Source organism: Azolla caroliniana, unplaced genomic scaffold (assembly GCF_043228905.1).
Source record: "Azolla caroliniana isolate FFs.n. ecotype wild unplaced genomic scaffold, voAzoCaro1.0.p SCAF_13, whole genome shotgun sequence".
NCBI classification, from domain to species: Eukaryota; Viridiplantae; Streptophyta; class Polypodiopsida; order Salviniales; family Salviniaceae; genus Azolla; species Azolla caroliniana.
The window spans coordinates 3,450,391-3,463,469 of NW_028230448.1; the positions used below are offsets into that span (position 1 = coordinate 3,450,391).

The 13,079-nt window shown below is 38.1% G+C and overlaps 2 protein-coding genes and 1 long non-coding RNA gene across 3 annotated transcripts; 1 reads left to right on the forward strand and 2 right to left on the reverse strand.

Annotated features, from left to right (window-relative positions):
- Positions 1-247: 247 nt before the first annotated feature.
- Positions 248-3,797, reverse strand: LOC147855971 (uncharacterized). Its single transcript, XM_087329729.1, has 8 exons — positions 3,602-3,797; positions 3,159-3,319; positions 2,110-2,243; positions 1,931-1,993; positions 797-926; positions 632-700; positions 474-517; positions 248-392 (listed from the first exon to the last, which is right to left on the reverse strand). Exons 1-8 carry the CDS (start codon positions 3,754-3,756, stop codon positions 300-302), a joined length of 849 nt encoding a protein of 282 aa, XP_087185855.1. The 5' UTR covers positions 3,757-3,797; the 3' UTR covers positions 248-299.
- A 1,015-nt stretch (positions 3,798-4,812) lies between these two features.
- LOC147855972 (uncharacterized) lies at positions 4,813-5,529 on the forward strand. The gene is made up of 2 exons (XR_015530710.1): positions 4,813-4,918; positions 5,288-5,529. It is a non-coding gene; the product is annotated as an uncharacterized LOC147855972 (long non-coding RNA).
- Positions 5,530-6,011: 482 nt separating this feature from the next.
- On the reverse strand, positions 6,012-8,337 carry LOC147855973 (uncharacterized). Its single transcript, XM_087329035.1, has 7 exons — positions 8,171-8,337; positions 7,799-7,932; positions 7,335-7,397; positions 6,760-6,889; positions 6,624-6,692; positions 6,428-6,471; positions 6,012-6,340 (listed from the first exon to the last, which is right to left on the reverse strand). Exons 1-7 carry the CDS (start codon positions 8,316-8,318, stop codon positions 6,266-6,268), a joined length of 663 nt encoding a protein of 220 aa, XP_087185161.1. The 5' UTR covers positions 8,319-8,337; the 3' UTR covers positions 6,012-6,265.
- Between the last annotated feature and the right edge of the window lie 4,742 nt (positions 8,338-13,079).

A 13,079-nucleotide genomic window follows, 5' to 3' on the forward strand; every position in this document is an offset into this window, starting at 1 on the left:
GCACAGATTGAGTATTATTTTGAATTGAATTTCCGTGTGTCTTCTCTCTCTCTTTCTGTCTCTCCCGCGTACAGTGTATATTCAAGCTCTCCATTAAACCTGTGTTTCTGTGTTCGGTTTTCTATTGCTTCCGCACGCTATTATTTTTACAATTACCATTGCAAGCTTTCTTTTGACTTCTACTAATAACATTTTACCCTTTTTCTTTTAATATTTTCAATATAGGAAAAAATAAATTATTGGATGGTTGAAACATCAAGTTATGTGATCTCACGACAACCAAATTCTCTTGGTAGATATTACATCACATGCATCATTTGCTTAGGTGTAAATGGATTAAAAGTGACCATTGCATAAGACTCGGCAATCGGAAGAATTTGGTCATTAAGTACCTGCCATTATAACATAGAATCAACATTACTTACTTTGAAAATGTGATTTTTGCATTCAAAACATAATATTAAGAAGCTTACACTCATGAAAGATGGTTCTTGTTGCAGGGTCTCCAACGCATCAACTAGAAACAAATTATCACGTGTCAAAATGCATCAATTCATGTGATGAGATCATGCTAGTATGTTAACATGATATTGTATTGAAGAGGTGTATGTACAATTCGTGTTTACTTAACTGGAAGGTACGTATACTGAAAATGCATGTGACATAGTCCTATAACTTTCTCGAAGATAAAGATTTGCACCTATCCAAAAAGAATTGTTAGGAGAATCAATTGGATAATAACACTCTAGGTAATTTGGAGACATGATGGAATAGCCACATGTATGTACATACGAACCTGTGGTGAGTTGGATGACATAGTCGAGCTCATTGCTCAAAGCAAGAAAAGAGTCCATAGCATCATTGATCACCATGTTGGAAGTATTGGAGCTCACCTTAATAAAGGTTACGTGGAATGCTAAGCCATCCTACAGTAAGAGATAGTTATCCAAGAGCACCATATACAAAGTTAACTAAGAGATAGTGAAGCACACGTTTAAGGTTTCCCATCAAAGACTAAAAAATCTATACACAATTTTGCCGAAAATTAATATCCTTCATCTAGTTAAGCAAATCAAATGGGGTACAACATGCAAATTACATGGAAAGGAAACCAGAAGACTTTCAAAACCATAATGTGCAAGTCAATGACCAAACATATATCCTTCCTTTAAGGGAGCTAAGGAGATTATCAATATACAACCAATAAGGTGGAGAGAACTATTGGATCATCACAAAAATTGAAATAGAACTCGAGAGTTTCCAAATAGCTATTTGTTATAGATAATATTCTAGAAACTGTATGTATTGGAGTGTTATCATCATAGTATGAACCATACGTGCATTCGCCTTCGTGAATGTTTCAATCATTCGTGTAAGAAAAACACCCTCAAAGAATGATAAATACCATACTTTTGGATTAACTATTTATTATAAGGTAAATAAGCCTAAAAATTAGAAAATTAGAAAAAAAAAATTATAATTAAAATGAAAAAAAACAAAAGAATGTTTGAATAACATTCGCATTCGTTTGCCAACGTAGGAAAACAAATGTTATGCTAGACGAACACGAATTTTATGTACTATGGCTATCATATTCAACATTAAAAGAACTCACCAATTTGGACCAAGCAGTAGCGATGGTTTCTTCAACTGACACTATTTGGCCATAGGATTTGAACAAATTTATACGATAAAATAAAAGTTCACAAGGTCATCACAAAATGATGAATGGAATTCATTTATACCATAAAATAAAATTATGACTTATATTGATTAGTGGAGATGGGAATCTATTTAAAACACGAAAAAGTACATCCAAGATCCATCATGTGTTAGTGAGCTGGTGAGAGTTTGATGTTGGTGCAAGAAACATTTAAGACAATGAATTATATCATTAATGCTCCAAACTAGAAATGGGAGAGAAAATTACCGTAGAGGGCAAACGAACCGAGTCTTCATCAAGTGACACTTGATAGTCAACACAATATTCTCTCTGAGATTATACATCAAACATTTAACGCAAATGTGTGTTAAGGAGATGACACCGATGTATTTTGGCACAAGTACATTTTGAAAACGGTCATGTGTGGTTATTTATCACTTCATTACCTCTAGCCACAACATCATCTTCGTTGCAATGTCGATTATAGCATAGTCATAGTAGGCGTGAAGGGCATCCAGAGATGGGAAACGAGAGACTAAAGCATGAGTGAAGGAAATTCCTTGGCTTTGCAACACCTTCCCTACAACATTGGTTTCCACATGGATAAAAAGCATAAAAACATAAATCAATGGGAGTCATTCGGGGTGTAGATTGTCCCGTACACAATAACGAAAACTAGCATTAGATAGCAACCTCTAGTTTCATAAAGACTTGACATGTATTGCTTGGACATGGATCCAAGTAGGAATGAGCAACGGTTCGGTTTCGGCTCAACCAATTTGGCCTTGTCCAAACCAATCTAGTTAAACCTTAACTGGTTCGAGAGTCTCCAAACTTGAACCAAACCGGTTCCTAAACTAGTTAAGGTTAATTGGTTGTGCTTGAACCAGTTTAGGAACCAATTCAACCAAACTGATTTGGCCCAAATAGGTTCAATTCGGCTTGGTCCATCCCTAATCAAACTCAAACCCGTTAAGGAAGTTGAAACCTATACAATGTCTTTTATTCTATGTTGTAAGCCTCTAGGAAGATAACTTCAAGTTGTAGCCTTCAAATGTTTTTAATACTATTGAAAAAAATCTTTCAAGGAAAAAAAAGCAAGTTCGAAGCCTAAACCGAAACATACTAAACTGCCAAACCGTCAAACCGTTTAGAAAACAATTTAATGGTTCAAGTCAGGCTTGAGCCGATCCAAGGCTTTATGCAATCTTGATAACCATCATTTGGGAATGCGGGTTTCACGCTATCTCAATAACTATCATCCAGATGTGGGGTTTCACAAAGTCTCGTCGATGACTACCGTCAAGATACAAGCGATTGAGGGAGTTATGTTACAAAAAAATTCACGGTGGCATTTTCGGGATGAAAGGGCCCGGCCAATCCATCGCATGGCGGACATTTCGTCTCCACAAAACGACTATGTATATATCATTTTAAAGGATGAGGTGTAGGACATGGTTTTGAGATTGGAAGTAGGAGATGGAAGCAAAAGAACCTGTGTAGAGGAAGTATAAGTCGCTGTGATTGTTGTATTGGAGATCAAAGAGGCCCTCCAGAATCTCTGCCTCGGCAGTAGCATTCTCTAAGAGGCCCGGCATGTCGAAGAACACAGGATGCTCCACAACATCGACAACCGAGGTGGCCATGGCCATGGTCCTAACAAAGAAATCATGAGAGAAGATGGTGGCATTGTAATGTCAAGAAGAAGTGATTGATGGATGTGACAATGTCCATGCTACATGGTGATCATTTGTTTCTCATGTTAATGATGATGAAGATGATGTCATTGATGCATACATATGAATGAATGCACACATACATATACACATTCATATGCATACATATATATACACTTGGTGATGATAATGATGGCCATGCATGCCATATGGTGGGTGGGTGGTCCAACCCAACATATAGAGCATGAGAGAGGTACCACACCTTCCATTGTTGCTCTTGGTGATTCGAGAATCAGCAAGATGATGAGTTGTGGAAGCCTTGGTGAGGATGTGTTGGGAGGGTAGTATTAGAAGGAAGATTAGCAAGAGGAAAGGAGTGCATCTTGGATGGATGGGATGGATGGGGTGGATGTCCATGGAAGAGAAGGTGTTTGTGTGCGTAAGTGTGTGTGTGTTTTTGTATCCATTGTCTGCACTCCCATCCCACTTTCATACATGTGTATTACGTGTGTGTGTTTTTGTGCCACACATTTTGTAAAGATTAGAGAGAGAGAGAGAGAGAGAGAGAGAGACATGCACTACTATTCCTCGAAGAGAAGGACAAATGATGAATAAGTTGTTCGCATTAGAAGATTGAATAGATTGTTACATGAGAGTTTACCCGTCAATATTTTAAGGTGGTGCGAATTATACTTCCTCTTCTCGTGGTATTTACATTGGTAGGTTCAAGAGGCCTAGTGACAACAAAACAACACAAGTTGCATGGTCATCAATTGCAAAAGACATCAAGCCTTCTCTACTTTCGTTGGATTTCCTTTTCATGTAAATGTCACAAGTGGTCCACAAGTGACACTCTTGGGTTGTATTTACGGTACTCGTGGCCTAATGGCACCTCCTCAAAAATAACCGACCTTTACTTCTGTTGGCTTTCTATCATATAAAGGTTTAATATTAAAAGACCTGAAAATTATTGCAAAAGACACCCTTTTACATTTCTGGGCTTTTATTAAATAAAACCAAAAGCTTTGAGAAGAACTACACAATCTAACGTCCAAAAGAACCAATGCTACGCCAGTCATATGTTGGATATAGAAATATCTTCTTCTTCTTTTTTTTTTTTTTACTTTCGATGAATAGGTAAATATCCCATTTTTTGTTGTAAACCATTTGTCTCATGGGCCAATTTTGGCATTAGAAGACGTTAATATATCTTTCTTTTTTTTCTTTTTTCTCTCTCTACACTTCTAACCTCTCCTCACGGGGAGCGCAATTGTGCTCGTGTTTTCTCATAAGCCAAGAATTCGGTTTCTTATCGACAAGTTCTCTCAGAACCACACGTTTGTGTTTGGGTCTTGCGTTTGATACACACACACTCACTCACATATATATATGTATGAAATGGAGATGGATTTCCTAGTTACATTGATTAACCCTCCTCTCAAGGCAAGGTGCACATGTAAGAATGGATATGGAAAGAAAAGAGAGACTACAAATATTTTGCAGAGGGAGATCCTTGTGGACACATGTAGGTTGGCTGACCTGAAAGACTTCAAGGCAGTTAATGAAATCTATGCTAAATGTAAGCATTCTAATCATATAAGCAAAGCATGTATAATTATAAGTTTAAGACAAAGATCAACCATCCTTTTTCAGTATCTGAGAATCAGAAACATATTTTTGTATAAAATTCCCAATCTTATGTGCCTAGAGATGGATTCTTTAGAATAATCGTAAATTATCTTTGAATTGGAAGCAATATTCTTTTAATCTTACATATAGATATGGAGCACAAAGGATAATGCCATAAATTTATCTGAGAATCAGGAGCATATATTTTTATAATTGTTTACCATTTTTCCAAAACATAGGAGTTAAGATGACTCAAACATGGAATGGGATAAAATCTCCAAATGAGACTTAAATATAACTTTCTTTTTTCCTTTCACAGATTTTCCAGCACCATTCCCAGCAAGGTCAACATATCAAGTAGTTGGCTTACCCCTAAATGCTCGTGTCGAGATAGAATGCATTGCAACTCTGTGATTCAATTGTGTATGTATGAATATATGCCATTTCACGTGCTATCCTCATCAATAGGCAACTCTGAAATTTAGTTTAACAGAATCTCTTAGGATACACTATCAATCTCATTTCCATATGGTTTTGGTATTAACGTATGGTGTTTCCCCCCCATCTTGAATTGAAAATAAAGGGGTATGTGCTGAGTACAATATTCTAACTTGAACAATTGTTATCCATAGGATTGAAAGCATATTCTGGAATATGATTATCATGAGTGCCCTTGATGTTTCGAATAAGTTTGTCTCTGTAATCTAGTCCTTTGTGCAAAAGAAGCTATTGTTGTTGAGGGTATGGATATGAGCATTTATGTTCTGATCTTCTCCCCTAGCATTTTATTGTCTAGTCTCGAATTTTTGACATCTCAAATGTATAGCCTAACGAGTAAAATGTGGCATGAGAAACTGACAACTTTGTGACCTTCAAGATGGTGATGTGGCATGTAGGTTGTTAAGGGTAGAGATGTGTTGATCTTCAAGTGTTGAGACTTTAAGAGATTCAATGTTTGCCCTTACATGTGTTGATCTTCAAGTGTTGGCACTTTATAAGAGATTCAATGTTTGCACTTACATTTCAATGGAAGACATGTTGAAAAAGTGGAACAATATCCTTATGAATGAGCACAGGAGTCTCATAATTGAATGCTACTAAATTGGGCTGCCATTTCTCCTTAGCCTCAAGCTCAAAATCATGCATTGGAAATGTAAATTTTCACATGCAACATTATTCAGTAGCCTCTACATGGCTGCATCTGCTAGAAATTAGTTATGAAACAGGAGAAAACTTATAAAAACATCATGTCGTTCGTCTTCTGGTGGTAAATGGTTAAGAATAGAAACAATTCTTTTTACTGATCTTTGAATGGTTCAAACGCAACTATCGCATATGACTCTGCAATTGGAAGAACTTGATCATTGACAACCTAGCAGCAACATAACACTCACCGACATTAGAATGTTAGTGGCATTTACAACTTTGTAAACTATATGCACTTATCAAGAGAACTTACAGACAAAAAGGTTGGCTCCTTCTGTAATTCCTGCAATGCATCATCTGCACATGCAAACAGCCCATTATTCTTGGACATGTATAAAAAAGACATAGATGTGGTCCCCCTAGGTTTGCATGTTTAAGAACTGACTTCCTAGGTAAGAATTGTGTCCATTAATATATAACATGAAGACAATGTACACGCTTATACTCACTGGAAGACAAGTATATCAAAAATGCATGCGATGAAGTCTTATATCTTGGACGCAGGTACAAATTTTCTCCTGCCAAGAAAGCAAGTCAAGAACAAATCCAAGCAATAGAGTGGCTCTGTATAAAGGTAGATAATACCTGCAGTGAAGTGGGTGACATAATCCAATTCCCTGCTCAATGAAAGGAATGATTCCTTCACGCTAGAGATAATTGTCTCTGATGTCTCCGGCTTGACTTTGATAAACACGACATAAAAAGCCGGATTTTCCTACAGATTTGTCATAAGAGATCAATTAAAATTTCAATTTGAATGCTCACAAAAAACATGCAAAAAGTAGCCAAAGCATGTGGTCCTATGTTGTCTGTGCGTGCATTTTAATGACTGATATATGCATATATGATGGAATCTCTATTGTCTATTTATTTTAATCATATGCACATAAAATACACCAGGAATGCGATGTTATAATTACACAATATTGAATTATATGTCATAACATTGGAAGGTTTTTCTCATATATGTCATTGTACCATTAATTCCAAATTCTCTGGTAATTTCATATTAATAGAAGTGCAAAGTAAATCCAACTCATGGCTTTCTTTTGAACAATGATGCAAGGCACAAATAGCAGCAAGGATGACACAAAAACATGACAAAACAGGCACATAAAAACAAAAATGATTTAGTGTTTCCAGAGCTCCAGTCACATTACCTTGTTGAAAAGTGTGAGCGCATCTTCATTAACAGACACTTCATAATCGACACAAAACTCTTCCTGAGAAACCACATTAAGCAACATTAAAGGAGGATGAGGAGGTTTCCACAGCCTCAAACAAAGGCCTTGAAGATTCGACCTATGCTTAAGATTATACGAGAGGTTATTAACAATTATACATTCATTTATATGACACAAAAAAAGGGAAGATCCATACTCATTCCACCTTAAAATTATGTGACAAAAATTTAAGATTATTAACCATCAAACCCTAGTATATGTGTAAAATTTGAAGATGATGGACCAACAATTGAAGCTTTATTAATAATTACACTTAAATTCGATGTTATTTAAGACACTTTTCTTTTTTTAATCGAAGTATCTTTTCATTTCCTCACCAAATTTAGCCAAAATGCCTGAAATAATGGCTAACTATAGTACAGCCATATGTTCGTCAATACCTTGAGCCAAGGTCTCATCTTCTGGGCGATGTCGGGGATGGCAGATTGGTAGTAGACTCGCAAAGCATCCACTGATGGAAACCGAGAGACGAGAGCATGAGTGAAGGGTACCCCTTTGCTCTCCGTCACTCTACCTGTGCACATCCATCATCATGGCCATTAAAGTAAGTAAATACAGAGAACTCACCGGAATTTCAGCTTGAAGTTCAGCAAACTACACCGATCATACATTTTCCTCAAAAGTGGTATAAACTCTATTTAGGCTATCAACACAAGGTCATGGGGGTTCAGATCCTTTCTTTCACAAGTCACTACCTTTACTTAACCTACATGCCACATTGCCGTACCAGAAGAGAAGAGAAAGAGGTTTACCTACATGAAGGAAGTAGAGATCGCTGTGTTCACTGTGTTTTAGGTTAGCGAGGCCTCTGAGGATGTCGACCTCCAGTTGAGGGTCATCTGAGAGGCCTGGCATGTCGAAGAAGACAGGGTGCTCGATGACAGACGAAGAAGAAGCCATGGAATGGAATGGAATGGAATGGAGGAGAAGGAGAACTCAGAAGAATATGATGAAGATGAAGAATGAATGAATGAATGAATGAATGAAGGGATTTGATGGATATGAAGGAACGAATGGATTTGTGACAATTTCGGGAACTTCGCGACAATCTCTGGGGCCTTTTCGGGAACTTTGCGGCAATCTCTGGGGCCTTTTGAGAACTTCGCGACAATCTCTAGGGCCTTTCGAGAACTTTGCGACAATCTCTGGGGCCTTTCGGGAACTTCACGGCAATCTCTACGGCCTTTTGAGAACTTCGCAACAATCTCTGGGTACTTTTGGAAACTTCGTGACAATCTCTGGGGCCTTTCGGGAACTTCGCGGCAATCTCTACGGCCTTTTGAGAACTTCGCCACAATCTCTGGGGCCTTTCAAGAACTTCAAGACAATCTCGAGGGCCTTTCAAGAACTCCATGACAATCTGTGGGGCCTTTTGGGAACTTCACGACAATCTTTGGGGCCTTTTAGGAACTTTGCGAGAATCTATGGGGCCTTTCGAGAATTTCACGACAATCTTTGGGTCCTTTCAGGAACTTTGTGAGAATCTATGGGGCCTTATTCGGGAACTTTGCAAGAATCACTGGGGCCTTTTGGGAACTTCACGACAATCTCTTGGGCTTTTCGAGAACTTCACAACAACTTGGGGTTTTTTTTTTGGGGGGGGGGGGGGGGGTCGACAACTTCTTCCAACAATCTGGTGATCTCTCGAGAACTTCCATGACAATTTGGGGGGCATTTTTGTGGACTTTCTAAGGTGGAGAACTCATTGACAATATGGGCCCTTTTTGGGAACTATGTGATGATCTCGAACCTCTCAGGAATTTTGTGATGATATGGATGGAACCTCTCGCGAACTTCGAGACAATCTTGAGGCCTTTCGAGAACTTTACGACAATCTTAAGGCCTTTCGCGAGCATCATAACAATATGGAACCGTTTAGGAACTTCACACGACAATTGGGAGACCTTTCATCAAGAGCTTAATGCCAATCTATGGCCTTTTGAGAGCTTCACAATCATTTGTGGCCTTTCAGGAAAGAATGGAGGGAAAACAACAATGAGAGGGGGGTGGGGTGGGCAAGAAGATGGTTTCCTAAGAGACTACATGTTTTGCCCCATTTTAATTTTTCATGTGTTCCTAAGTGACTTAACTCCTGGATTGTGGCCATTTGTAACTTAGCCTTTCTTAAGGAAAAGAAAACACCATTTCATACTATGATTGATCGGTTTTGTAGACACCAGAAAAGGTTATGTGGGTGGTTATATGTTGTCTTCCATGGTCCCACCAAAAGGGTTGTTGGCATTGAAGAGTGTGTTGTTTGAACAAAAATGTGTTAGGGGCAAAGATTAAGACATGCCAAAGGTTCGACATCACACAACATGTTTCTTTATTCGAGAAAGCAAAACATGAGAAAATGTTTGTGGTGAGGAATCAGAGGATAGTCCGATCTAGATCTATCGGAAGGTAGATATAGATTATTAAACTTGGATGAGGCCATGTTGGCTCATGTTCCCAAGTGTCGACTACTTGAAAATACCTCTCTCATTAAAATGGTCTTGAAGCATGCCTAAACATGGATATGTCATTGTCGAGCTCTAGTATTGATTTTTTGGAGCTCTAGTCTTTGTAGTCCACATTAGTTGATGCCAACTCAATTTTGGATAGTCCCTCCATATCAATACTTCCATATATTAGTTTATTGTTCGTACTGGTAGATATTGGAATGAGTGTCTTCATTTGTGCAATTTAAAGATCTCCAACAAAGATGATGCTTTCTGATATTAATAAAAAAACATGTGAAACTTTATGAGTTGCATCAATTAAGCCAATCCAGGTCCATAGAAGTGGACACGGTCAATAAATAATCAATGTTTAATGAGAGGGAATCACGAACAAAATTTGAATGCAATACACAACGATGTATATAAATTTTGTTCAAGAAGACGTAGCACTAATGTTAAGACTTAAGAGATAGTAAGAGATAGAAACTAACATTTACGAGGGAAAAAAACTATCACAAAAAGTTATGTTGTCTCTATTACTAAAATGACGGAAATTTGATCAATAAACTTATATTTTTATGATATTACTAAAGTATGCTTCCCTTTAGAGTGATTCACCTTGAGGCTTGAGCCTTGTATATTAAAATTGCCAAAGCTACGTTCTTATTGTTGTATTGATTTCGTCTTTCTTACTTTTTCTCTAAGAATTCACTTCATGCCAAATTGTGTCTTCATGTGAAACTCAACATCTCAACTTTTTTCCCTTTTTGCACTTGGCATATCATGACAATGCTCTATGTGTAATGTGGGCTGGTTTGGATAAACTTTGTTCTATGTGTAACGTGGATTGGTTTGAACTTTGGATAATATGTACGCTGGAAAATGTAAATGTGTATGAGTTTGTAATGAACCACCCGTGTAAATGTGAATGTGCAAATTTTTTGACGTGCTTATGTGCATGTCTTTGTTGGTAAGAGATCACATGAACAATGCATTCATGCCTTGGCTAAACAATGTAGAAAGTGTGTTGCTCATTTTGTCCTTTGATGAAGTTGTCCTAATGTGGCCCGAAGCAAGAAATGTAGTAAAAAGGCAACATTGATAATAAGACATGGTTTCATAGGAGGGCACAATAAAGGACAAAAATAATACTAATAACAATGACGATAATATCAATAAAATGTAGCTTAAATAATGTAATGGTTGTTTCTTCATAGGGAAGTGGTCCAAGGCTCAAATCTCAAAAAGGCAACCAAGATGAAGTGAAACATTGATTTGTATTTGTTTAACCCTAAACGGAAAGGAAAGAGGACTTAACAAGGAAGACGAGGAGAATAATGATCAACTTGGTTTGGGAGCTTTTCTTTCTCTTTTTCCTTATTATGGTGGGGAGGATAGTGGGTGATGAAGAAAGTGTTCTTCTTTTGTGGGTTGTCAAGACAATTTTCTCACCCTATGTACAAGGGTGTTCTCATTGTAATTTAGAGTCGACTTAGAATTATTCTTTCCCACGAGCCTATCGCCACTTTTGATCTTAATCTAGATAGATCTTAAAAAGATTAGATATTTGTATCTTAATAATATGCTTAGGGGAACTATCGACTTGCGATACAAACACTAGTAGCACATAGTTCTAAGGAGAGGACAAAGAATTGCTTGCCATACGATAAGGGCACCTACTAAAATGTAATGACATTTCCATATTGGAACACGTTGCTAAACGTGGTGGTGAAAAACCTATTGTTTATAGACGTGTCTTTAAAATTCTTGAGTATGAGGAGCTACAATAAAAATGTGCTAGTCAATTACAAAATAAATGCACATTGTTATTCACTACCAACACTTGTAGGTGCAAACAATACCTCATGAGATCCCAACCCTTTCAAACACAATATCTAGCTCGACCATGTACCACAATTTGAGTACCTGGTGCATTGTTTATCATAATATTTTCTTGCATGGGTTCTTAATATTATTTTTTATGATATTTACGTATTTAATGAAAAAGGGCTCAAGGACGACGATGGTGAGCAATTGCATTTTACTACTTTAATTATATTCTACATAACAGGAAGGGAACGTAAACAATGGGAGAAGCTATGTGTACACCTTAACCTGCGAGACATCTGGCATTCTGACAACTTCCAACGAAAAAGGGATTCTCTCCTATTCTCTCGATCAGACGGGCAGAATAGTGGACCCACCCTATCTCGCATTGACCGCATTTATGTGGGCAAGGTTCTAGAAGCGAAGGGAGGGTGGTGTCGCATAACTCCAGGCATGACTTTCTTTGACCATTACCCGATAACTGGTCATTTTCAATTGCACCGAAAATGGGGCCCATTCCAAACTCGCATCCCACACAGTATTTACACATTTATAGAGGTGAAGGACCAACTCTCCAACCAATGGTCATTACCAGTCAATGACTCATCAACATCTGACAAACTTCTAGCTAAATTAACAAGAGCCTCAACTCTCCTACATGAGATTGTCAAGACCAGAAGCAAGTATGCTTAGGAGAAGCGACAGAGGACAAAACGGGGACTAATAGCCTTACAACGACTCCAACAGAGATACCCGTCATGTATTTGGATCACAGGACAAGTTGCCACGGCCAAACATGAACTCAGCATGGCGGAAAATGAAATATATAACATGGAGTTTCATGGAAGCATGGCGCGATAGATTCGAGTAGGGGACAAAACCACGAAGGAATTCTTCCGCTCCAAAGGCCTGAGGCACGCTAGAACAATGATGCGCAACCTCAACCGAGAGGATGGAACGACCATTAAGGATGGCGACCAAATAAGGAATATTCCCACAAGTTACTATAACTGCCTACTTACTGAAGATATTATGGTTACAGGGGAAGACATAAGAGAAGATATTATCCTCCAAAGAATACCCGAGAAAGTCACGCCGGAAATGAATACATGGCTCGTGCATCCCCTATCAATCATTGAGATATGAGAGGCCCTCTCTGATTTAGATGCCGATAGTTGCCCCGAAATCGACGGCCTCACCCCGCACTTTTTCACATGCCTTTGGGACACTATTAAAGAAGACCTCCTCCAGGCATATGAGGAGATCATCACCTCTGGAAGCATGCCGGAGGAATTTGGACAGAGGATGATACATCTCATTCCGAAAAGTGACGGGAGTGCTAATGACATTAGCAAGTGGCGGCCCATAACTCTTCTCAATACTGTCTATAAGT